This window comes from Cryptotermes secundus, unplaced genomic scaffold (assembly GCF_002891405.2).
Source record: "Cryptotermes secundus unplaced genomic scaffold, Csec_1.0 scaffold4576, whole genome shotgun sequence".
NCBI classification, from domain to species: domain Eukaryota; kingdom Metazoa; phylum Arthropoda; class Insecta; order Blattodea; family Kalotermitidae; genus Cryptotermes; species Cryptotermes secundus.
This window is the reverse complement of record NW_019720830.1, coordinates 19,479-46,871: the sequence shown is the minus strand read 5'-3', so window position 1 is coordinate 46,871 and position 27,393 is coordinate 19,479. Positions and strand designations below refer to the sequence as shown.

The 27,393-nt window shown below is 40.4% G+C and overlaps 1 protein-coding gene across 1 annotated transcript; it reads right to left on the bottom strand.

Annotated features, from left to right (window-relative positions):
- Nucleotides 1-17: 17 nt before the first annotated feature.
- Nucleotides 18-27,393, bottom strand: LOC111873722. Its single transcript, XM_023868659.2, has 6 exons — nucleotides 27,180-27,393; nucleotides 19,266-19,440; nucleotides 9,368-9,495; nucleotides 4,403-4,604; nucleotides 2,852-2,973; nucleotides 18-1,819 (listed from the first exon to the last, which is right to left on the bottom strand). The coding sequence occupies exons 2-5, from the start codon at nucleotides 19,435-19,437 to the stop codon at nucleotides 2,855-2,857; spliced, it is 621 nt and encodes a 206-aa protein (XP_023724427.1). The 5' UTR covers nucleotides 19,438-19,440; nucleotides 27,180-27,393; the 3' UTR covers nucleotides 18-1,819; nucleotides 2,852-2,854.

The following is a 27,393-nucleotide window of genomic DNA, read 5'->3' as shown; positions in this document are numbered from 1 at the left end:
TATATATATATATATATATATGGATTTTGGGGGTAAATCTCAGGAATTTTCAACAATATGAATTTCACGTTTCTCAGAGAAATGTTGCTTACTGTAAAAAGAATATGAAAGAATATATTTCATTCTGTTTTCAAATTATTTAGACTGCCTGTATAAATTGGTTTCCCTAGTAGATGTAACAGAGACATACAGACATGACATAAGCTGTCAGAAAAGCTGTTCAGTATATTTGTTAAGAACTTATTTAAATCTCTGTGTTGTTGTTGGGCAGTTTTTATGTAGTAATGATGTTCCTTTAGTGTATTTATGTGTATTCTGTTTGGTTTTCACATTGTGTCATAAGTGACTTTTTAACCAAGATTTAGCGAGTTTCACTGGATGTAGTAATGTAATATTTATAATATATGCATTAGTGAGCCATTCAAAGAATTAATTAAATTTTAAATTGGTACCAATAAAATGAGTTGAAGAAAGGTAAACCTGAAAGGGAAAAAAACATACCTTGTACAGGAAGCCAGTAACAATTATTCTGACACAAATAAATAAACAAGCATACAAAACAGGATATACAATTTCTTTCAAACTACAAACAAAATTTCGAATATTTCGAAATTATGTATTTTTAACATATTTTATTCTTGCTAATATTAAAGTTGCGCATGGTTTTGTAAGATTCAGTATTGCTTATATTGTCTGGGCGTTTTCAATAAACAAACTGGCAACATTGTAATTATACCACTGTCTTATACATGCTATTAGTAACACAAGAAAAGTTTTAAAATCAAATAATATGGTTTGGGTAAAGAAAACATCCTATTCCTTTTATAAACTAAGGTAACATACACCATTAATTCTATCAGTATTATATGACTTTGCAATATATTTATTTAGAACAAATTTCAATTTTCTGTCCACACAAGCTTACCATAAGAAATATATTTGGAGGGTACACCTAAATTTTGAGAACCACTATTTTAATTTTACATGCTGAGTGGGGAAAGGCATGGGAACATATATTCTGAAGTGATTACAGTAATAGCTTAGTTAAACATAATGTGTAGGTCATAAGAAAAATACCACATATTTGTCAATATTTCAATACAGTGAAAAATTATTATATATCTTTGCAACAGTATGTAGACGGTGATGTCAAAAAAAAGACATTGTTTATATACAAACATTTCCAGGAATCTGAAGGAGGGGTTACATGTCAGTTCTGGGAACACGGACTCCATTATTAATTGTATTCTTCACCCTCATCATCACATTAGTCTTCAGTACCTTGGTCATTTCTCTAGCATTGCCATTTCATCACACAAACGATAACTTTGAATACTATATGCTGATCATATTAACACTGTCATTTATACTGTTAAAAACACTTGGTTCTTTCAGGCTTTCCACATGTCCTTCTTACCGTGGGGTCAAAAAAACAGAGAGAGATAAGAGAGACAGCCTCTCCTAATGCATCACACTTTATTAAAAACTAGACTCTTTCATTTCACACTGTCACTTTTATAAAAGTCTGCATATTATTACTGCATAATTCAGTCACTTCAGTATATCTTTTAGTGTCTTTATTCGTTTGTGGACAAACTGGGTGGTTAATGGAGGATGGACACAAACCTCATAGTTAAAAGAAACAGTTCAACCACATTAATTATTTTGTTCATCTCTCTGCTTCTTCTCTGAATCATTTCATATTTTCTTCTTCATGAACTCCTTCAGTTCTTGACAGCAGCAGCACATGTCGTTTTCAACCTGCGATCTATGTCGCTGGTTACTTCTCACATGTCAGAGATCTAACTCAGAAGCACATCTGAAATCAATGGCATTTTATTCTAATCCAGAAACAAACCTTAAAATACACTTATTTTCACAATGTCAATATTAAAATATTAAAATCGATCTCAAAGAAAGAGAACGTGAGGGTGTGAACTACATTCATCTGGCTCAGGATAAAGTCTAGCAATGGGATTCTCTAAATGGATCTCTGGTTTCCAAAAAAAAATCAGACACTATTAGCTGCTGACAAAGGAGTCAGCTTTAGGGAACTAATAGTTCGACATATAAGCAATATGCTCACTTCGCAATGTGAAACTGAAGTTTTAAGAAGGAAAGCATAATAAAAAATATGCACTATAATACAAGTGAAGAGACAGGGACTGTGGGACTTGAAATTCGTTGTGGTAGGGAATCTTAATGTCTTTGGGACTGCAGTTTAAAATCTGCAGAATCTTCTATACAACTGTTCAACTTTGTCATGAATTATGAATGATATCACTAAGAACTTTGTACACCTCGTCGAATATTATTAGAATAATCACATCAGGAAGAATGAGATGGATAAGGCATTTAGGAGGCAAGAAGGAAAAGGAGAAGTGCAAATACAGTTTTTGTTGGAAATCCCGAAGGAAGATACTGTTAGAAAGTTCTTGGCACATTTCTTAGGATAATATTCAAGATATATTAAAGAAAGAGTCTGAGAGGATGTGGAGTACATTCGTCTGTTTCAGGCTAGGGACCAGTAGTGGGCTCTTATCAACATGATAACGAACTTTCGACTTCCATAAAATGCTGGAAATTTCTTGAGTAGCTGAAAAACAAGTACCTTCTCAAGGACTCTATGGAGTTACTTAGTCAGTTGATTATTTTCATTAATTATGAATGCAGGTGCAAAATATGATTATGTTATAACTTAAAGGTAAATGGGGCGCTGGGAAAATCAACAAAGTATTGCAGACAACAGTGACAAAATCCATTGAAATTTTTAAAGGAACAAGTTGGATATGATCTTTGTCTTAATTTATATTATGAATCAGATTCCAGTGTTCGTGTTAAATATACTCACATTCTATAAGTGGCAAAACAGAGTAGACACTGCAATCCACAGTATTGCCAACATTGTCCGACATGGAAACAATGAAAAGGAATCCGAACTTGCGATGAGTTCCATGTCTTCCATTTCAGGCTCTGAAACAAATTATTGGAAACTATAAGTTTAGATTTGGATGGGTAAGTATATCGATAAGTGGACAGGTAAGCGAACAGATGGATGAATGGATCCACGAGTAGATGAATAAGTCTCTATCAATAAAATATTCTTCCTGTTTTAAATTCAAATTATATAAAAATCAAAGTTCTATGAACTGATATTCAGCTTTCGTATCCACGAGGGCCTATAAACTAAAAAAAAAAATACGTGGCTTTAGTCCGCAAGCGGACTATATCGACAGAGCGACCGCCGCTTTTCGGCGAAGTTAGTGCCAACTTTAGCGGATAGAGGGTGTCGCGTGGTCAGCGCAAAGAGTCGAGGGTCAATATCGTATACGAATACTGAGTGTACATGCACTGATTTAGGGACTGACAGAACTAAACTGATAAACCACAAAATTACACCCAATTTTATCTCCGAAATATTTTGTTACTTTCTGAACAACAGTGAAATGAAGCACAACAAAAAGTCCATTATGGAGTCATTCCGACACAACAGTTTATTATCGAATTTGTCAAAAATGGAGAGTAGTACAAGAAACGTCACAAAAGTTTATTTACGTATACCTTCAATAAAGAGATGGTACTAAGTGGTCCACAACATTCACATTCATGGCCACGTGACTGAGTGATTATAAACGGATTTGGGATTCATAATTGGATTTATTGGATATTTTGCAATCCGTGACTACACTTCACAGTCGCTATCACACAAAGACTAGCATTCTCAGTCTAGTCTTCACTCTTCTGTTTGGTAACATCTTCCACCAGTGGACGCTCCTCTGCTTCCGGGATCACGTCCACGAGGTTGGCCGCCATCTCACGCCAAACTCTTACTCTTCTAACTACCATTGAAGACTGTCTCGCAATGGCAGCTGGTCTTCGTTATACTGCCTCGGGACGCACCGCACAGAAAACATCGTTCCTCTGTTGCGTGTGCAATCGCTGTTATGCTGATGGCCTGTTTACTGTGCCATAACCTAGTAACGGCTGTCTTCAGTCATGTCACAATACCTTATTCCTAAACTCCAGTAACCCTCTGATATAGCATATCATCAGTATCAATTGAAAACTTCTGGAGCCGGAAACAGCATAGCAATTTGTAATATGATGTTGAATTAAAATTCTTAACATTTATTCTCTTCTTCCAGTTTTCAAATAGTACAGGCTATTAAGAATTAGATGCCTTTTCCAAAAATCGCAAAATGATTTTCATATAACATATAAGAGTTTATATTCTGTATATTAATCATTTCCGTGAAGATATTCTTAACTTCGGATATATGAATAAATACAGAATCTCACTGAAATGTTACAGAGATCACTGTACTCTTCATTTATAATTAAGATATATTAATTAAATAAAAACTGACATGTTATGCGACTAATTCTTTATATAGTACATTACCTGCACCACGGGTATAGAACTGATAGAGATCGGACACCTCGTTCCAGCCATATCTGTTCTTAGCTTGGACGATAGCTTCGAACACGGAGCCATGGTCCAACCCTCTGATGTTGTATGACATTACATGCGTGAAAGTCTCGTCGTGAGGAGGCTGCAGGATGACATCGTGCCACTTGCCTGGATGTTGGTACGTCTCGTTCATCTGCAAGACACATTGTATTACGACGTGAAATCAGTATTTCTTTATTGATTGCATCCTCGTGTATGCAATATTTATCCTATGTTATAGCCGCCAACACAACAAATAAAACGGGAATATCTTCATGAAGACAACGGATGTTTTGCCCAACATCTAAACATAACAATTAGCCTATATTCAAATATATTGTGGAATCTATACTTTTATACTTTTTACATTTTTACACTTTACTTGTATGTTCTCTTAGTCTTAGCTTTAAGTAATGAATTTTATTGAAATACTGGGTGTTCAATCAAGGAGAAAACTTCACAGCACCGTTGAGCGGGCCCAATATTCCTCACAGATTGCTGCTGTAACTGTAACCGCGCGCGTTTTTCAGTTCTAATGATTCCTCCTGCTCTCAGCAGTTACAGCAGCAATCTGTGAGGAATGTTGGGCCGGATCAGCGCTGTTGCGAAGTTTCCTACTTAACTGAACGCACTGTACAGGTATTAGTATATGGATGGATCTATGCTGACGTTATAAAATATATATTCGCTTGCAACAACAGACATCTGTTGCATAAATACTGATTCATGTCATGACTATTAATTTTAATTATTTGAGTTACAGACCACAAAAGATTTGCCTGATGATGACCTAAATTATAGGTTGAAACATGTAACATGATTTATGTTCACATTACATAAGTAAGACGTATAACAATATCTGTTGTCTTCACTGAAGATATTTCAGTTTTATTTCTTGTGTTGACGGCTATAATATAAGATTAAGTACTGTGTCACGTTGCAGATGGCATACACAGAACACGGTTCCAAAATAGTGATCTGGGAAGGTTAGCATTTTTCAATGCACACACAAATTCATTTCTATCTTGTACTGTAACGTAATGATTACCCCCCGCATATCATACGCCGACTTTCCGAATAACTAGTGACTGTATTTCTAACCCTCATCTAGGTATTCTGATTTAAAAACGCGGTACGTCAACTCTCATTTTCAATGTATGGTTCCAAAATAGTCTCCCTCTGTATAATATTTGATCGCTAGATGTCAAGAGGTTATACAGAGTGGTCCAAAAGTTTCCATAGGTATAAGAAATTAACACTTTCTAACAAAATGTAAAAATATAAAAGAAGAACGTACAGAAATCCTTCTGATTGGCGGATCAGGAAGATGCCGCAAGGTTATAACGGATTTTGAAAGGAAACATGGCAAGCACATTACATATGACACTGCTGCCAAACTTATTGATAATATAAAGTTCACTGTAAGTGTTACAGGCCAAACGAGAAGTGGTCATCCATGTACATCAAATTAGGAAGGTACAACAGACGTAGTGCTGGATGCATTCGAAATGAGTCCCCCAAAAAAGCACACGAAGTTTGGCTGCAGAAAGCAGTGTTAGCAGATCGAGTATAATGCGCATTTTGAAGAACCACAAATGGCATCCATGTAATATGCAACTGTTGCAGCGTCTCAGTGAAGACGGCCAGGGTAGATGGATGGAATTTGGAGAATGGGTAGTAAACAAAGTGGTGGCCAACGCAACCTGATGAAGCCAATTTTGGCGTTAATGGAGAAGTTATTCTCCAAACCTACGTTACTGGAATGATTCCAACCCTCACTGTATGAGTCAGCCGAAGATGCAAGGTGCTGGAACACTGATGGTGTGGTGCGGGATATGGGCAACAAAACTGTTCGACCTGTTTCCTTTGGCTCGAATCTTAATGCTGAAATCTATCTGAACATACTTTAACACACGATCATGCCGTCTCTGCTAAACAAGGATGGAGAATTTCCTGTGTAATTTCAGCAAAAAGGGGGCACCACATCAATATGCTATTTGAGGGCGGCGATGATTGGGTCTACAGTTTTCGGGCTCCTGGGTTGGCCTCCGAAGTCCATAGATCATAGTCCACTCATTTTTTACTTGTGGGAAACTTGAAGGCCATAGTGTTCCAGGAAAAATACGAAACATGAATCACCTAAAGGAACGCATTCGAAATGCATTTTCACACATAACATCAGGAACATGAGGTCTACTAACGCAAGATCACCATGAATGATAGAGTCGTATCTGTAAGTGTCTGTAGTGGCAACCGTATAGAGTATATTTTGTTAATAAAGGCACATTTTGTGAGAAAACAATTATTTTCCTTGTGTATGGAGACATTTGAACCACTCGGCAGTATGCGGTACTTAGTTAAAACTCCGTGGCCTCTAGTCCGCAAGCGAACTATACCGACCGAGCGACCGCCATTTGTCGGCGAAGTTAGTGCCAACTTTTGCGGATAAAAGGTGTCACGTGGTCAGCGCAACGGATCCCCACGGCCGTTAATGTCGGTTTTCTAGACCGGAGCTACTATTTTCTTTAAATACGAGTAGCTCCTTAATTATCCTCACGAGGCTGAGTACGCCATTCCAGACCCACCACTTCTCAGAAAATCTGCTAGCGCCGGGAATTGAACCCGGGACCTCTGGATCTGTAGCCAGGAACTCTGACCATTAGACCACAGAGGCGGTCTAAGTTAATTAGTTACTGGTAGTTAGTTATTTAGAGAGGGTGGGTTTCTCCATTCACCGCGACCAGTTTGATCTATTGTGCTTCCCTCTATGATATTGTATCAGTCTCTATACCCTACCGATAAATGGTGCGTACCATCAGTCCCGCCGAGCAAGCGAGTTCGGCCACTTGCTTAGCGGTGTCTATAATGCTTCCCCCATCTATCAGAGGCCTTAGAGACTATTGTTGGGCGGGAAGCGTCCTGGAATTTGGCTCAGTGATCCCCCTTGGGGATATGAGGTTCTTTTACGTGCCGTAAAGTTATAACACGGGACACACAGCTTAAAGTCCCTCCCGGAGGACTTGTTCCCTGAATTTTTCCGCCCTTAAAAATTCGAGGACCTCCGCCGGGTATTTGAACCCGCGTACCACGAGTCATGAGATGGGAACGTTACCTCGAGACTACGGAGGCCGCTTAGTTACTGGTATATTTGTATATGTTCCAATACAAAAGTTTTCTTTTGCGTTATCGCTTCAACTTTCCTCTGAGAGAGGTTTATTTTAGGGAAGTCCCTCAGCTTCAAAGCACGGAGGAAATAAACTGTGTCTGTATCTGTCCATCAGATCTGAAAAACACGGAGACACGGTCCGTCATTATCGACATGTTCTCTGGAAAATGATATAATGGATAGAGCCCTACTTGCTACCTACGTCATGCTGATTTCTTGCTTGGCTTAATCTTCGACCCTGAATATGGAGGCGACATGTTCCTCCGAAATGTCCGTTGACTTTCAATGGACTACGTGGGTTTGTGTCGCAGAAGAAAGAATTATTCTTAACCACCGTTGTGAGAATCCTCAATCGTACATCGATATAGACTGATTGCGAGCTGAACGGTGAAAGTGTCCCAACTACAATGGAATGTCGCGACCAGCGTCACGTCGAATAATCTTCTATTGATTCTGACTGATTAGTTTCAATTCATTGTGAAAGTAGAGTACCAGTTTCAGTACACAAGCTAGAAATTTTGTTTCTAATCAAAGACAATGTAAACCTGAAAATTGACTTTCTTTTTTTGCTCATTTAATGGCAAACTGATTAATTACGACAATAATTTCACATCTGATGGTTCAAATATCCCAACGACGTCACCATGTCAGTGACTCTCGTGATAATTTAACGGATTTTCCTAGAACATTTCACAAACACCATGAGACTAAGAGACAAATCCGTCGTTCTGTCTTTAAATTCCTTATCACAAGTAGTTTCAAAATGATGGTTTTGTTGAATTCAGGAAGAGACGCGACACTAACATCACTCTGATAAAGGCACGACACTGATATGCACATTGTAACAGGAATTTTAAAATATGCTAATTTTGTTTAGGTAACTTCTCTTCTATAGAAACGCAGCCTAATTATACAGCATTAGTGAACTGTAAGATTCCCAACTATATCAGTTTTAAACTTGTAGGTGTAACTGTCCCACACTGAGTATCTAGTGGGGCACTGGGTAAATATATGCTACATGAAGTGTGCTATTTTTGGGGTGTAGTGTAGTCTGTAGAAAGTCAACCGAAGTTTCGAAGGGACATATAGCCTACATATTCAGGGTCAAAGAATAAACCAAGCAAGAAATCAGGTGGCAAACAGAGTTATCCTAGATGTGTATGCTACATGAAGAGATGGCCGCGCCATAGCTCAAGCGGTTAGTCGCTGGCTTCCCACCGCTGCCGCCCGGGTTCGATCGCGGGTCTGGTCAAGTGGGATTTGTGGTGGACAAAGTGGCGCTGGGGCAGGTTTTCTCAGAGTACTTCGGTTTCCCCTGCCAATCTTCATTCCACCAACTGCTCCACAATCACCCTCACCTATCATCTGGGGCTGGTACAATAGGCCAGGAGTGGCCGCTGTACAAGGGACTTAGTCGCAACCCACTAGCATAAAAAAATACATGCAGAGATATAGGCACATATATATTTGTATATAAATACATATTTACATATATCATATTCGGTGGTGTATGAATGATTATGTTTGTGTGTTACGCACTCGCTGGATACATGGATACTCTCAGTGTCTGCCAGATGGCTCTGCTCGTCATGTGGCATCGATACGTACATAATTTCATACATAGGACAAATATACGGCACAGGAAAGGAATATGAGAGAAAAAAGAGCAGGAGATAGAAGCAAGTTATTACAAGAGACTTCCTGTTGGAGTTTCAAGTGGGGCTTCCCTTTAGTATTGATGCATTGCATACCATCAGCTTCCTGTAGAGCAGGCGAACTTCTTCCAGCGGCGGGTAGCTCTCGACTACCCAGGTCAGGTTGTAGCTGTCCCATGCACGACTGAAAGGCGCGCTCCGGAATTCGGCGGGACTCGGTCGTCCTGAATCAAAACACATTACATCAGCCCACCCCCTAAACCACATCCTGAGTCCACTGATTCCGCTGTACACCCCCCTTATGATCTATTTTAGTATTATCCTCATATCCAAGGTCAGATATTTCAAGTGGTGTTTTCCTTCAAGATTTTTTAGTAAAAACGTCAATATATTTCTCATCTCTGCCATTTGTGCTACATGGCTGGCCTACCTCATCTGTCTCGAAATAAATCAGTGGATAAATAAAGTAAATAAATTACTTGAGTCTTATCTAAATATACTTATAGTCCTCTATGTAATATTTCTTTTACAATTTCTCTTTTAAATCATTCAGGGCCCTAGTCTCTTATTCAATTCCGAATCGTTTTTCACAGACGGTAGGACTCCTTGGACGAGTGAGCAGCTCGTCGCAAGGCCTCCACCTAAACACAGGGCAACAGAGAGAGAATAAACGCATACACACACCAAACATCCATGTTTTGATTGGGATTCACACCCACGATCCAAGCGTCCGAGCGAGCGAAAACAGTTCATGCCTTAGACGCCGCGACCACTATCGCCGGCTCTCTATGCAGTACGAAAGATGAAAATTAAATACAACAGGTAGAATAATCTGGGGTTTGAATGATAGAGAACACACTATAAATTCTGCAGACTTCAATGATAAATCGTGATGTTATAGAGTTACACCATTCCTAGAAAAAATCTAACCACTTGGATACATTGTGTAACCCACGAAACTAGTCTAAAGGCACATTCATTGGAATGGAACACGCCAAAACTCAAGAACTGCAGTACACATACATGTTGGGACATACACGTAGGTAACAACGAGACATACAAATGGGAGATGAAATTTTCCCTTCCTTGTTACAGACTTCAAGAGTTATCTCTGCCATTTCCACATTTGATATCCAGTTTATCTTTCGGGTATTGCAGTTCATATACATGGACTTTTATCAACACCCATGGGACACACAGACACGCTGCAGTACACAGCGTGTTAGCTGCTCGTTAATATTTCAGCCCGCAGGCAACAGCCACAACACCGGCTGGTACAGTAACGTGGCCGCCCATGCACGCAACAGAGAGACCAGACACATGGCAGGGTGGTTAGCGTGTATATTAGCTGAGCGACTGATCCCTAAGTATCTTAACGATGTAGTAAGATTTTAGGGGAATATGGGTCGAATTAGAAGTGAAGATAATCAGAATGATTGTTGAGCAGAAAATTACTTGTAAAAAACAATTCTAATTTATTTTAAAGTAGTATCACAGTGTTCACTTAAAGGAGTTTAAAGAATATCACGAGACTATTCACTGTGTAGTTCCTTTTTTCTGGGTGGGGTGAGACTGAGTCCACTTGGTATGTCGGACAATTATTTTGCCTATTTTACCAGTCTTGGAGTGGTAGACGATGAATGTATAGTCAGTGGAATGAGAATTAGTTGACCCGGGTTGGACATAGAGCCGCCGCAGCGGGAAGCCGGATACTAGCCGCCTGAGCTAATGCAAGGCCTTCTTCACTGGGTAATTCGATCCAGATACGAGTATAAAATGAGTGCCTATTCGGAACATTACAGAAATAATTCCGCTACACCAAGTATCTCAGTAGGGACATGGTTTTAAACGATTAATTAGTCTATATGGGCATATAAATTTAAATTTCGGTATACTCAGTACGATAAATGTAATCCTTGGCATTGGTATCCTCTAACGGAGGTGTCAGACCTTGAGTAAATTAATTTTTCTTTTCCTATGGAAAGAAAATGGGCTAATGATATGATCATATTGTCTGTGTGTCTGCCCTCCCCGATTTTCAAGAAATTTAGCGAGGAAATCGTGTCACCAGGAGCCACCCAATCCTCGTGCATCTTAATTTACTGTAATCGGCAACAGTAACATGTGAGACGCGTGAAAATGTTCGGTGGGAGCAATATTTACTTTCTCCATGTCCCTACGATCCTCCAAGAACTCTGGACTTCTTTAAGATAGATCCCAGTTCTTCTCAATTATTACAGTTTTATCTTCATTTCTTCACTTTCAGCTCTCGTAAATTATTCTCTGTACACTTAGCAATCTCATTCTGGTCATTCCCATTCCACAAACTTCCTTAGCAATCTTGTTTTATAAATTTTGTTCACAAGTCCTAACGACTCCAAACTTCTTTTAGTATTTTCCATCATATCAGGGGTTTCATATGACATCCACAGTTCCTGTTTAGTCCAACTCTTCGGACACTTACTTAGTTGCTTTTCTAAACATTTTCCTGGTTTTAAAGCGGTTTTGTAAATAAGTTAATTTTGTATATTCTGTTCACAATTCTATGCTTAAAATATGCTGTAGGCCATAATAATAGCGACTGACTGCAATAATTTTCATCGTGTTTTCTCACTAAGAGTCCCTTAACAAAAAACATTGATGATGTGTGGTAACGGAGCTTTGAAAAACACGCTAATTGTTTGATGTAATCATTCTGTAGGATATAAAGCAACAAAACAGGGCATGAATGGAATGTATAACCCTACTGAGCTCTGGCCGTATGGTGACAAGTATGGAATCATCGCAGTTAGGAATGTGATATTTTTGTTACGTACACATACCACAAATATTTGACAATGAACAACATGAAGTCTACTAGTCCAGCATTTGTCGGGCTACGAAGGGTGGTCTGGGTTTGAAACACCGAGCGTGCACTGGCTCCACTACAGTGTGGTAAGGGAAGACAGGTCATTCCGATGAGAAGCACCTTCGACATGTCCGTTTCAATTCTACGGGTAAGTCAGCCTGAGACACTGCGCCCAGAACACAAGCTAATACAACGACTGTATCATCAGGGAAGCTACGGGGATCAGGCTCCGTCCCCGCAACAAGAACATAGAGGTAGGCCTCTGCCTGGCCAAGTCAAGGAAGCCAATAGTATACTCCCTGAAGGAAACAAGGAATCCAAGGCCTTGACTTGGACGAGTCTCTCTAAATTGAGCCTTAAAGCCATAACTGTAACAGGCCGTGAAGGCCCTTATGGTTGTGAGACTTCGAGGCTCCCACATTTTCTCTAGAATATCGGCTCACAGATGGCGGTAAGGTTGTCAGCTTTTGCGCCGGCCGCCCTTTGCCCCCAGGAAGATTCCTAGTACTCATTTCTGTCAGAGGCTTAGTCCCACGTCACCGGGAGTGGAACCCGCGACCTTCCGGCTTGTGCCTCAACCAACTACGCTACCGCGTGTCCCCTATTCTTCCTCTTTTCCTTATCTTCCCTTCAGCTGGAGATGCACAGGTGCATATACGTTTGACGCAACTGTTCTTTTGCAGTACTCTGTGTACTCAATGTCATCCCTTCCTCCTTTTCATTCTATACCCCTGCTTCGTAATCCTGATTCCCCCAGTTTCGGGGGCGGTGCAATGCGCACCTGTGGTCAGCTTCACGGTAGAATTACACCGAGAAGGTCACGTGATGCATCGACATTTCTCCTGAAAACGTGCAGTATGGAATCTTCTCCGCGTCCCATTTCCTCCTCTTAAATTCGTCTCTCTTCTTTCGTTATCAGAAATGTTGTTTCGTCTTATCCCTTTATCCGTCATAAATATCGCTGGCCCTTCTAAGGGTCACCATCTCCCATTGTCTCTCTCTCGCAGGCATGTTCCTTTAAGTCCTTTCCTGTGCTTATACTGCCCCGTTCTCTAGTGGCTTAATCTTCAGCACTCATGAAAAAGGCACTACATTCGTCCAAAAACTTGGCAAATGTCTGTAAAATTACATCGTATCACATCCGAGAAGACAACACCTTCAGGTAATAAATATACTCGTATGTGTACATTTTGTTAGAAGTAAGTTTTGTTTTCAGTAACAAAACAGTAACAAAAGTGACGGCGGTGCGAAGTTTTGAGTTTTTCAAAACATATAACTTATATTAAATTTCCCCATAAATAAAAATGTTATTTATTTCTAATAATAATAGTCATAATGATAGTAATCTACAATTTCTTTAAACGAAAAGGAATAAATGTTATTGCCGATTTGTTGTCGACAATCTCAGAAAGTGCACAAGAGTGCAGCTCGATAAACCATGAGTTAAATCATGTTTCATTGTTGAGTTATAAGCATTAAGAAAACAAGATTTGTAAGACTGGAAACCTGCGGTAGGAATGTAGTTTTCGAGAGTTATACCTGAAACGTCCTTGTTAAACACTGGATGAAAACCCGAAGAAAATACTTATATCGAAACTTTGGAAATATTTTTTTTCAAAATTACGAAATTTTGTGTTGAAATATAATAAGAAAATACTGAGTATCATTCAATATACTTGCATTTCTGCTGCAACAAATACTATAATTCACCTTTTTAATCTTTAGCAGATCTTTTGTACATTATATTTCTAGGAAACACTGCATCCATAATGCATCCTTTGCCACCATGGCACAGTCCGTCAGCAAAACGAGGAAATCGGAGATTGTCAGCATATATGGAGCAGGTTCGAATGTGCTGAATACGTAGTCGTGGAGAGCCGAAAGAGAATGGTCGTCCAGCGTATCTTGTTAACAACATTACGTTTCGAATTATCAATGGAGAACATAATTCTTTGATATGGTCTAAAATACTGAATGGGACATGAAGCAGAGATGAGACGAGATGAGGAATAGAGCACCACATCCTTGAAGACCGCCTTCTTCATTACCACGGCCTCAGGATCTCAGATCTCACAGTCATCTCGTGTTCTTCGCTTATGTTGCCCTGCACTGAATGGCGTGCCTTGAGAGCAGGCAGCAATCGATACACTAAATACAGGGAACAGTGTCTTATCGTGGGATACTGTCTGAGGAAAGCACCGAAAAACGATGCTATATCCATGAATATTCTGAAATGTTTAGCATGAATACAACTTCTTAGCAATGCGCCGTTTTGCATAATCCCCTAAATCTTTGTCAGCTAAATTATGACCTTCTCCTACCATGCATAACATTAGTATTCACAAAAACTATTAATAGCCAATGCTTTCTCTGCTACAAGTAAAAGGGTGTATTGTGTGTCTAAAGGTTGGCCTCCAGGGACAAATTTCTTCTCTACGAAAACACTGTTGAGGCGCTCGATACTCCTTACATGGACCACCAATCGCGGCGAAGCGTCTTTCTGAATTGAGAGACAGGAACCAATGAAGTGCGAGTCTCTGCAAGAGTTTACCGCCGGACCCCTGTCGGGCTACCCGAGTATTACATCTAGACGGAACACACGAGATAAAGGACGGAGAGGCGAAACATCGACACCTAACGGGAGGCGGCAAGGTCTCAGCCAGGCTCTGAACCTGGACGCTACAAAGAAGGCGACCGAACGACCAACGAGGCCACAATTGATAGGAGCTGGAGCCCCCATGACGACGTCTTGGTGCTGTCATAAAAACTAGACCGAAGTAAATTACGACACTTGATAAGAAGATACGGATGAAGAAGTATATAGACTCTGTAGTAAAGTATTGTCACGTGATTGTGACTATAGACGGGGTTTGGTTTGGTTACTGGATTAATTGAACACTTACAGAACGTAATTACAAATAACTATAGTTCTAACGCTGATTCACACAATCTGAAGTTCACTACAGCGTGCACTAAATCTTCTCAGTCTTCTGCATCTTCATCGGTTGTCTCTTGGTAACGGTTTCCAACGTCATAGCTTTCTCAGCTTCCGTGTTCACGTCATTGCAAGACAGTGACTGTCTCACATATAAAGAAGCTCTAACTGACTAGCTCCCACTAGCTTCAACTTTCTACTCTTCTCACTGCCGTCTCAAGACTCTCCAGTAATGGCATCTGCTCCTCGTTACATAATATCGAAACGGACAGCACAGAAAACACTTCTCCCAACAGTTCTTCTACTGTTGCACCAAGTAGCAATATCGCGGACCGCTTTGAGTACACATCTTTCAAATCACTCCATTGTTGGTTGTTATAAATCTGTTGCGGCCTTGTAATGGCTGTTGTGCAGCAGCTTATTTCTTAGTCGTTGCCTAGCAACTGGTGATCATGCCACATTATATTTAATCAGGTCTTAGATGAATGCGATTCATTTTACCCAGAGTTCAACCCGAAAGAAAGAATATCTGTCCAGGGGTATAATAGGTTACCGGTACTGTACGAGATGACAGAGATAAACACTGCAACTCTGCAACTGATAATAGAGCTCCAGTTGCCTTGGTTTACTGTGTTATCGCGTGGGATTTTAAAACAGAAACTTTTACCAACCCTTCAGGTTGGAAGAAATGTAAAAAAGAGCGTACTAATTACTTTTCCCACTTTCTATTTGTGCATGTATACACGTATACATCGTTTAAGAGAGAGCTAATTACACTCCAGAGGCCTGCATGTAAACATACAAGATTTATCGAAAAGCACTGCGCTAATGTCTCCCAAGGCACTACTACAGTTTAAGAATATATAACTTAATTTACTCTTAATTTTAGCTCGTATTTCATAACGTAACACAGAAAGAACTATGAAACTGTTGGAAGATCACAACGGCCACCACATGCAACCACATCCGCTACAGTCAGTGGCAGTCTAAGGAGCATGAGACCTCAGACTGGTTGGAATGGTGTTCGAAACCCCCCCCCCCCGTAACATCCAAGAAGTTCTACTACATACGTAGCAAGTTAAATGTACGAGTGAGAACATGTTTGTTAACTAGTTTAGGCATGGAAACAAAAAAAATTACTTAAGCACTGTATATTTTCGATCTGTGGTGCCACAAGATGAACTTGTTGATTTTCTTTTTAATGGAAGATTGAAAGAAAAGTTGTGGATTAAGAACTAGAGTACGAAAAGGAATGCTCAGAAGCATCAGGAATGCTGCTGATTGAGCTGAAGCACAGTGATAATGAAACCATCTTGGAATGTTTCCTGAAACGTTTCATAAATTATTGCTGGAAATTCTTCTTCTTCTTCTTCTTCTTCTATCGTGCAACAGCCCGATGTCGGGCCTTGGCCTCCCTTATCAAGCCCCTCCATTCCTCTCTATCCTGCGCTGCTCTCTTCCAGTTCCTTACGCCCATTAACTTCTTTGCATCTTCTTCCACCGCATCAATCCATCTAGTTCTTGGTTTCCCAGCACGTCTCCTGCCGCCTGTTGTACTGTATAATATTTTCTTTGGGATACGCTCCTTATTCTTCTTAGTTTTGTTGGAATACCAAAAGTGGACATAATCATCCTTAATTTCTTCCTTATTATTGTATCATATGCTTGTTTAAAATCTATGAAGCATTGGTAAATATCTATATTAAATTCCCAGCATTTCTCCGTTATTTGTCTCAGAGTGAATAAATTGTCTATTGTTGACCTATTGGGTCGAAATTGTCGAGTGTCTCTATGAAAAGAAACAATTTCTTCGGACGAGAGCAACGTTAACTTCAGATGATACGCAACAGATGCCCACTCTAAACATTTCTTACTGACCTGCGTGATAAACTTACAATTTTAAATGTAAAACTGCAAACTTCGCAGGAGCAGTTTGTCGCAATGCCCTGTATAATTATAGCATATTACAATAAGCTCAAAACTCTGTGGCTTGTAGTCCGCAAGCGAAGCATACTGACTGAGAGACCACCGCTTGTCGGCGAAGTTAGTGCCAACTTTGGCGGATAGAGGGTATCGTGTGGTCAGCGCAACGGATCCCCAAGGCCATTAATCTCTGTTTTCTAGACCAGAGTAACTATTTCATTGAAACAGCTCCTAAATTATCCTCACGAGGCTGAGTGAACCCCGTTCAGACTCACCACTTCTCATAAAATCTGGCAGCGCCGGGAATCGAACCCTGCACCTCTGGATATGTAGCCAGGAACTCTGACCACTAGACCACAGAAGCGGGCACAATACGCTCAAGTTATGTCAATTTGACTTGCGTAGCCTTGCTCTAAACAGCTTTCCTCTTCTGAATAATCATGCAATATATTTAAATCATTGAGTGCTCTGATATCCAATAGAACCCCATTTTAAACCCTGTCGCGTATTATTACCGCAGGGGAGAAACGTTTTCCACCAATCTTTTCTGACTTCACGCACCTGGAAGCAACAGTAAATTCTCTGGAGTGTTTGGATGCTGAATTGTCTGGAAATACAGGATCGAAATGAAGGAAATAGGAGAGTGGGAAGACCAAGGTTAGGATGGGAAGAATGTGTGTGGCAGGACATAAGAATTTTGGGTATAAAGAACTGGAGGAATGTAGCATCGAATAGAGAAGAATGGCGAGCAAGCCTGAGGAAGGCCAGGGCTCACAAAGGGCTGTCGTGCCTGTGATGATGATGATGACAAGATCGAAATATTTCACTGCATGGCCGGTACTTAATTATAGCGTAATTTAATTCGAAAGATATGTTGAACTAATTAAACGTACGGCCTACTGTAAAATGGAACGCAACGATTTAGAGGGATCCGTAGGTAAAAAGAAGTTTAAATTGACCATGAAGTGACTAAGCTTGGATCATTTCGCCAGCTACAGTATTTAATTTGCCCATACTTTCAATTCCTACATTACTATAATTTACGTACACACTCCTGTAGAAGACAACTCTTATGAGACGAGTTGCGCGAAATCCGCTCTTAGAAATATCTACTAATGAAGGCGGTGTTGCAGCGTTATCAGCAACCCACTCCTTACTAAACTGACAAATAATTCAATATTAACCTAATATCATAGAAATGAAATGTTTAAATTCTTACTAACATTTGTGAGCATACAAAACCAGTGTAAAATATTTTCCTCTTAAATTATGGCCCCCGGAATTAAAAGTCTCAATCATTCTGCGAAGGTCGCGCGTTCGATTCTCGATCAGGTCATAGGATTTTTCAATTTACCTAATCCTTTCAGCCGCAATACGGCTCTACGGTCTACTTAGCCTGTAATAGAAATGAGTACCAGCAATCTTCCTGTGGGTAAAAGGAGGGCGGAGCGTAATGCTGACAAATTCACCGCCATCTATGAGCCAATTTCCTAGAAAATGTGGAAGCCTCGGCGTCTCACTACCCTGTGGGCTTCCACGGCCTGTTACAGGGATTTCTTTACTTTACTTTTACAAATAGTTTTCGCTGTTTCATTGCGTGCAATTTTACTAAGTGTCCGTTATGCATACAAACTGTACTAAACGTTGGACTAATGTTCTACCAATGCAAGATTTTGGCGGACAATAAATTCTGTTCAGCCCTCCACGTGCACCATCATTTCGCTAATAAGAATTTAACTAGCACGAGTAGACTCGACATTGTGTTCACACATGCTAGTTGACTACTGCTGCACCTCACTAGACTCAGACTCGCGCAAACCCAGAGCTGTGTCCGAGATTGCTCGCTGGGCGAGCTTCTTGACAAGAGTACTCTTCACGGTATGTTAGTCTTGTACGAGTCAAAAGGCATGTGTCAAGGGGCCTGGAGAATAAACAGGTCAGAAAAAGGCTGCTTGGTGGTTTAGCGTAGCGGTTGTCAACACCATCTCCGCATAGAAGTTCTGACAATAGCTTTTATTCTTGCTGTGTAAGCAGAAAGGCAAAACGCCATCCTCCCAACTGACAGAGGAACGATTCCGGAGGGATACGCTGCAGACCAGATCGGCCAGAACGGGGGCACAAACACACAGTTTATCTACAGAAAAGAAAAGTCTGAAGAACGGGGAAACATTTGGCATTAAATTATTAGGAAACAAAGGCTTTACAATGAACGTGAAACATGTATCCTTCACTCTTCTGAACACAAAGGAGGCTGAGAGATTACAGAAATAGTGGCTGTATCGTCTTACCTGACAGCTCCATGTACTTCTTGGCACGTCCAAGTGAGTTGTCTGCCACGCAGCTGTAGTTCCCGAAGTCTGAACCTTGGACGTTACGAATGTTCAATGTGTGTTTGTTTCCACGAGATTCCATCTTACGTCTATCTGTTGGGTCCAAGAGGATGGTGTCCTGGTACCACATCAACTGAAACACAAAACAGGAATCTCTTAACAGGCGCATCTTATATTCCGAATAAAAAACTGATGAATGTTAACTATGAATAAACCCTTAAAAAATAATATTTTTCAGTAACTCAGTGCTGTTCTAAATAGTTAAGTGTGCAGTCTTGCAGAAAGGTTTACACGCGTTACAAACGAAATAAAATTTGTATAACTGAAAGATATTCGAAATGGCGTCGAAGTAGCATGAACGAAAAGCAGATTATTAGAATTCTGCAATAATTTACTGAGAATTAGAAACAACGCTCGTGCTTTAAACATTTGAACCTACCAATTTTCAAGTCTTTAATTAATCTGTGTCAATTTAAGGTGTAAGTGATACAGTGCTCACTCATTCATGGAGCTGAGCCCTTCTTGAGAAGCTGCCATTTGTGCAGCTACTCAAGAACTTCCCAGCATTTTATGGAACCCGAAGGCTCATTACCGTTTTCACAAGAGCCCTTCACTAGTCCCTATCCTGAGCCACATCAATCCAATCCATATCATTCCATCTTATCGCTCTAAGATCCATATTAATATTGCCCACCCACCTACGTCTGGGTCTTCCCAGTGGTATGTTTCCTTCTGGCTTTCCCACAAATATCCTATATGCATTCCTCGTCTCCCCCATTCGTGCTACATGCCCTGACCATTTCATCCTCTCTCATTTAATCATTCTAATTATACTTGGAGAAGAGTACAAGTTATGAAGCTCCTCATTATGCAGTTTTCTCCAACCTCCTGTCACTTCTACTCTCTTCGGTCCAAATATTCTCCTCAACACCCTGTTCCCAAACACCCTCAGTCTATGTTCCTCCCTTAATGTCAGAAGCCAAGTTTCACACCCACACAGAACCACAGGCAAAATTATAGTTTACGATTTAGACAGCAGACAAGAAGACAAAAGTTTCTGGACTGAATGGTAACAAGCATTACCCGAGTTCAATCTCCTCTTAATTTCCTCCTGAATTACGTTTTGATTTGTTATAGTCGTTCCCAAACTGTGCCATATTTTCAAAACATGTGTTACCTATCTTCATGTCATGATTTTGTCCTGCATTTTGGTGACGAGACAGCAACATATACATAGTTCTCTTTGTGTTTACTTCTAGACCAACCCCCTCACTAGCGTCAATTAAAGTTTCTGCGCTTTTCTTTATGGTATCTATATTATCATCCAGTAGATTCACATCATCAGCATAGATCAACAGCTGAAGTGCTCCATTTAATTTCAGTCGCACCTAATTTTCTTGGACCTTCCTAATGGCATATTCTACAGCAAAGTTGAAAAGCAGCGGCAATAAAGCATCTCCTTGTTTTAGACCATTCTGGATAGGAAAACTATTGTCTGATATAGTAATAAACAATATGAAATCTTGGATCCTTGTGTGATTCAATATCTTCTTTCCATTTCTCTGTATGTTAAGTTTGATATTATTTTCGGTTCGAAAGCACTATAGACAACTGAGCCGTAGGCGCCAGAACCTACGATGGTCATAATATAACTGTAACCAACAATTATTTTATAACGCAAAAATTGCCATTAAACAATAATTATAAATTAATGCTCTGTACAAAAATAAATCTGAGAACTTATTTATTACTTACTGACATGGTTTCAGATTCTTCATAAAACTGAGTTTTCTTTGGACGAAGCTTGTAAATGTGTATGCGGAAAAGGGGGGATATCTCCAAAAATTTTATCCTCGCAACTAGATTGCAATGAATGATAAGCTTTGTTATTATTGGCCTCTGTGCTGTTAAGTTTGCACGTAAATAAACACGAATTGAATTGAATTATTACTGGGGTGAAACAGTAGTAATAAACCGTAGTTGGTTAAGGGGCTATGCTACAAGCTGGAAGGTCGCGGGTTCAAGTTCCGATGATGGCATTGGATTTTTTCAATTCCTTCCAGCCGCACTATGGCCCTGGAGTTGACTCAGCCTCTAACAGAAATGAGTGCCAGGAATCTTCCTGGGGGCAAAGGGCGGCCGGCGCGTAAGGCTGACAACCTTACCGCCATCTTTGGGCCGATTGTCTAGATAATGTGGGACCCTCAACGTCTCACAACCTTATGGGCCTTCATGGCCTGTTACAGAGATAGCTTTACTTTACTTTTTTTACTTTTATTACTGGGGTGAGACTGAGTCCACTTGGTACTGCGGCCACAACCGACCTATTGTACCAGCCCCAGATGATAGATGATGGTGATTGTGGAGCAATTTGTTGAATGAAGATTGGCAGAGAAGCCTAAGTAATAGGAGAAAACCTGCCCCAGCGCCACTTTGTTCACCATAAATTCCACATGCCCAGACCCGGGCTCGAACCCGGGCCGCCGCGGTGGGTAGCCGGCGACTGATCGCCTGAGCTATTGAGCGCCCTATTGGAAGCTGCATACTCAGAACGATTCATCCTGCCACTGAACGTTCTACAGCCAATGCAGAAGCGCGTCAGCGCATCAGCGCAATTCACTCTGTTGCGATCCGGAACTGGTAGCGAAGAGGGAACTTCTCAGATATACCGCGATTCAAACCCAAGTTCAATGGACCCTGTCACTTTACTGACTCATCTCTGTCGCCCTTAAACAATAATACGAATAAAATAAACTTCTCTGATTTTTGTATCCTTTCATCTCCAACCATAACTTGAGAGTGAGTGGGCTGAAGAAAAGTTCTAATAAAGAAAACCAGATTTCCGATGACTTAAAGTCTTTCCAGAATGGAAATTTGAATCCACCCACAAATGTCAGTCTTGGATTGAAAAGATTGGCCACAATGGCAATCCCCATAAACACTGAAGAGGAAGGAAGATGTAATAACAAAGGGGAAGAACTGGAATTCTTCCGAAGGGAGACAGGTAAGTGTTGTTGATGACAAAGTTTTCCCGTCACATCCGAAACTAAAACCTTTCCATCTCTCTTACCGCTAGTGCGAAACGAACCCCGTTTTCTTCCATAATAACTCTACGAACCATTATTTAATATAGCATCATCTTCAACTGAAGAACAGGGGTTCAAATCACAAAGCCGTCAATGTCCTGCGGAAACAATACTTTCCACAAGACTACCTAATCAAAATTACATTCCTCGTTCATTTCAGAGTCACATATCAGTTTGGCTGACACAGCAAATAAAGGTAAAGACGTCCCTGTAGTTAACTAATTTAGCATTATGCCATGAAGGTGTATGGGGGAGTGGATGTATAGACCCACGTTTTCTTTCGGCACTAGCTGAAGGTAAGTGGTCAGCTTCACGACCCGGTCGCTTTAATCCCGAGAAAAAGCCCCCAGCACCCATTGGATAGGAAGTTTGGTGGAACACAGAGCCGGTCTTGTCGATTTGGAGAAGATAATATTTTTGAACCTACCGGGACTCGAACTCCGACCCAGCCCGTAGCCAGTCGTTATACTGACTACACTACTCCGGCTCCAGACATAGCAAATATAATCAAATTAGTATATTTTCCAGGTCTTGTATCAAAAGTTAAGTTGTCCTGTAATTCGAAGAAACCTGCTTTTAAGGAACCTCAATGTACATTACCGCCATCGAACCCATCCTAAGACATTTCAATCGGTCTTGTTCAGCTTCGACTGTGAAGATGAAGACATGTTCCTCCGAAACGTCTGTTGACTTTCAACGGACTACACAACGTTATATCACAGAAGATAGTACACTTCGATATTTTTTCTTCCAGATAATAACATTTCCAAATATTTCCAAATAAGTTATGACTTAGAATTACACCATCATTATGTTGCAAATTTTACATATTTCCACTAATACTTACTCGTGCTATGTACCTCCAAAGTATGGCCGCGCCATAGTTCAAGCGGTTAGTCGCTGGCTTTCCACCGCGGAGGCCCGGGTTCGATCCCGGGTCTAGTCAAGTGGGATTTGTAGTGGACAAAGTGGCGCTGGGGCAGGTTTTCTCCTAGTACTTCGGTTTCCCCTGCTAATCTTCATTCCACCAATTGCTCCACAATCACCCTCACCTAGCATCTGGGGCTGGTACAATAGGCCAGAAGTGGCCGCAGTACAATAAAAAAAATAGCTCCGAAATACGAGTACAAGAGGTAGGTGAGAAATAAACAGAACAGCCCGCTTAGGAGGTCTCGGAGTATGTTTTAAGGTCTTAAATGAACAGGGTGTGGGGTGTGAACTGCATTGATCTGCTTCTGCATGAAGTTCACTGGCGGGCTCTTATTAATATAGTAAGAAAAGACGGGTAATGCCTGACCAGATTAGCCATGATTATATAGCTCCTCGAGAAGAATTTATTAAGTACTTCTGGACCAAATGTATTTTAAGCTTGTAATTAAATTCAATCCTTATTCCCTGCAGCATTCATTTTCTTACATTTACAGTCACCGTCTTCTACTAAATTCTGTGCAAAAAGCTCACTCAGTTTCACACATCACTACTGCAATTGAAAGGCTCAGATTTAAGTATATACATATATATTGACGGGATATGACCATGTGCTGGGCAACAGTACACTAACCACATTCCCGTAGTAAGGCAGGCAACAATAGAACATTGGTTGCTTTGTAGCGAACTTTTCAATAAGCACGTTTTCGTGATAAGGAATTTCCACAGATACGAACTAGCATGTATAAGGAGCCGTGGAGGCTCTTCAAGATTCATTCGTGAGAAAACCTTTCTTCAAGGCAGTCCAGGTTGTGAGCAGGAATTCTTCGTTCGTCATTCATCACAGTGGAAGAGCAGACGCTCGTGTTTCAGCAAGGAATGGAGCGAGTCGCTGTCAACCACTGATTGTGAGCTGTTGTACCAAAAAAAAAAAATAGTAAATCCGTGATTTCAGTCAGCAAGCGAACCATACCGACCGCCTCTGTGGGCTAGTGGTCAGCGTTCCTGGCTACAGATCCAGAGGTACCGGGTTCGATTTCCGGCGCCGCCAGATTTTTTTCGGAGTAGTAGTGGGTCTAGAACGGGATCCATTCAGCCTCGTGATGATAATTGAGGAGCTATATCAAGGAAATAGAGGCTCCGGTCTAGAAAATCGAAATTAACGGCCGTGAGGATTCGTTGCGCTGACCACGCGACACCCTCTATCCGCAGAAGTTGGCACTAAACTTCGCCGACAAGCGGCGGTGGCTCCGTCGGTCAGTTAGCTGTTATATGTGACTGTAATTGTGATTGATTCGTTCAATAAATCCAGGCATCAGATCTAGAACCCATTATTATTAGTCACGGCAACATTCTATACGTGACTACATGTACAATAGCAGAAGTAAGAGTTCAATTCCGAAAGCCTCTTCGTAAAAAGCTAAGAGTAAATCCTAAAACCATAACGGATTAGTTCCCTTTAAAACATTTTTTATTTATGGTAACTATCTCTTTGGGAAGTAACTTTGTTCAGACTAACGTCAATGGAATTCGAGCCTACGATTTACCGTATTTGAATCTCAATTAAACTATAATGGAGAATTAACTTCCAGTTAATTTGCACATTCCCTACACAGCAACAAAATTAGATTTGTATTATCAGCTTATGCCAGGCACAAGGTATTTACTGTCTGAACCAACTAGGATTGTGATTCAAACTTCATTTCCCTGTAATATGATTATGGACAGAACTGGAAGTAGGGGGGTCATTTGGTTTTAGAACTTTTCAATATTCATCCGCGCAGACGTGGAACTACGAAGTTAGGATTTTGGCAACAAAAACAATAATTACTTTCTCTCGAAGGTTTTGCTAAGCCTTGTGAGGATTATCTAGGAGCTTTCCTACGGAAAACATTTGCACGTGTGGATGGTCTCAAGGACCTCGCAACGAATAAGACTACATTATCGATTCCACTGGGCGGCAATAAAAACAGCTTGTAGGGTAGTCCGATTCTGCTTAGAACTTAACAGACACAGCGAAAACTGAATGCTGGAGCGAGCAATGTGAATTTTGTTGAAGGTTTCAGAAACAGCTTAAGGTCTTAATTACGCCCCTTCAAACTTGAAGTTATATGATTCTGTATTTCAGTATCCCGTTGCAATTGTTTAATTTAACGTACATTATTTATCGTCTGTCAATATTGCAACATTGTTCTATTCACCACTCAATTTTAGTTTAACATTATACACCTCGACACTACATGTTTCGGCCCCAAAGGCCCATCTTCAGTTGTCTTGATATGTTAGAAATATTTTTTATTAAACTGTGTTAAAACTGCTACACTGTCTTAGTTTGTATTAAAATCACACGATGTAGTCCTCTTTTTGAGGTAAAACGAGATAAAATCCTTTAAAGTTTCTATTATACCCCCGTTATTTTGGTGCATATTATTTCACCTCACACGGGGTGTCGTCCATTTTCATAAATGTATGTCTGTCCAGGGTGTCTTTCTCGGCACAGCACCACACGCTGTGGAGGAAATACGCAAACCAGGGGCACAAGGCAGTCATAACTGAAAAGTAGGCTACGAACGTGAGGGGCAAGCTGCCGAGTCAAAAAACCCTGGAAAGACATACATTTATGAAAATGGACGACACCCCGTGTGAGGTGAAATAATATGCACCAAAATAACGTGGGTATAATAGAAACTTTAAAGGATTTTATCTCGTTTTACCTCAAAAAGAGGACTACATCGTGTGATTTTAATACAAACTAAGACAGTGTAGCAGTTTTAACACAGTTTAATAAAAAATATTTCTAACATATCAAGACAACTGAAGATGGGCCTTTGGGGCCGAAACATGTAGTGTCGAGGTGTATAATGTTAAACTAAAATTGAGTGGTGAATAGAAGAATGTTGCAATATTGACAGACGATAAATAATGTACGTTAAGTTGAATTTGTATTTATTTCCTTTGGCGCTACAGCCCCAATTTGGACCTTGATCTGCCTCCATGAAACTCTCCGTTTCACTTGGGTTTACTAAATCTTAGATATTCGGTAGGACTTCTTGGCTGGGTCATCAGCTCGCCTCAAGATCTCTACCTATACACAAACACAGAAAAACGGACATACAAACAAACACCACACATCCGTGCCCTGAGTGGAATTCGAACCCACAGTCCCGGCTTCTGAGAGAACGAAGACTGTGTATGCCTACTCAGCTATGTGACCGGCTGGGTAAAAATCTTAACCTCTCTATCACATCCTGAACGTACGATTCTGCAGGTTAGGATGTCATTTGTTCTGATCACATCGTAACATATGGGGACTGAACGTCATATCTGAATGCTTAGCAATTCTTTTGCATATCCGAGATATCCTGGATGCAATTTTCGGCCCCAATACCGGTTAATTTGGATCTCTACAGGTTAGACGGGTCATAATTTAACGTGGAACTACCGCTCTTACGAAAGTTTGAAATCCACCAATCACAATCATCCTACCAATTTATAAAGGTTATGTTGTTGAGAAGACGTTGCTAAATGACCAATCAGCAATCCTCGTGAATTTGAAAAAATGCTGCGTGAGTGAGCATGACTGTATTTACGTTAGAAATTTGTTCAATTGTTTTTTAATGAATGTGTATGTATGTCTATGACAGCTCCGTGGAGCAGAGTAACCGTGTTAGGTCCTGGATCCTCCCAGCTTTGACTAAGAGGATCTCCATCTTTTATAACGTAACGCCGTGGAGTCCGGTGAAAGTCAACCGAAGTTTCAGAGTAATATATAGCCTTCATGTTTTTTTTTTCCAAAATGTCGGGTGATTTTCACGGGGTCACATCACAGAAGACAGAAATCTTAATTTTATTTACTTACTTTTATTACTTATCCAAAAACGCCGTCAGTAGCTTAAGTAGCGTCGATTGACAGGATGATTAATAAATAATAAAATGGAATGATGAGAAAGGAAGCCTTCTTCCTCTTATTTCATATAATATCCCGCAACGTTCCTTGGACTATGGTGAACTATGAAAAGTTTGATTTATAATAGTCCATATCCGAGCTGAGATTTGAATGCGGACCTCCTGAC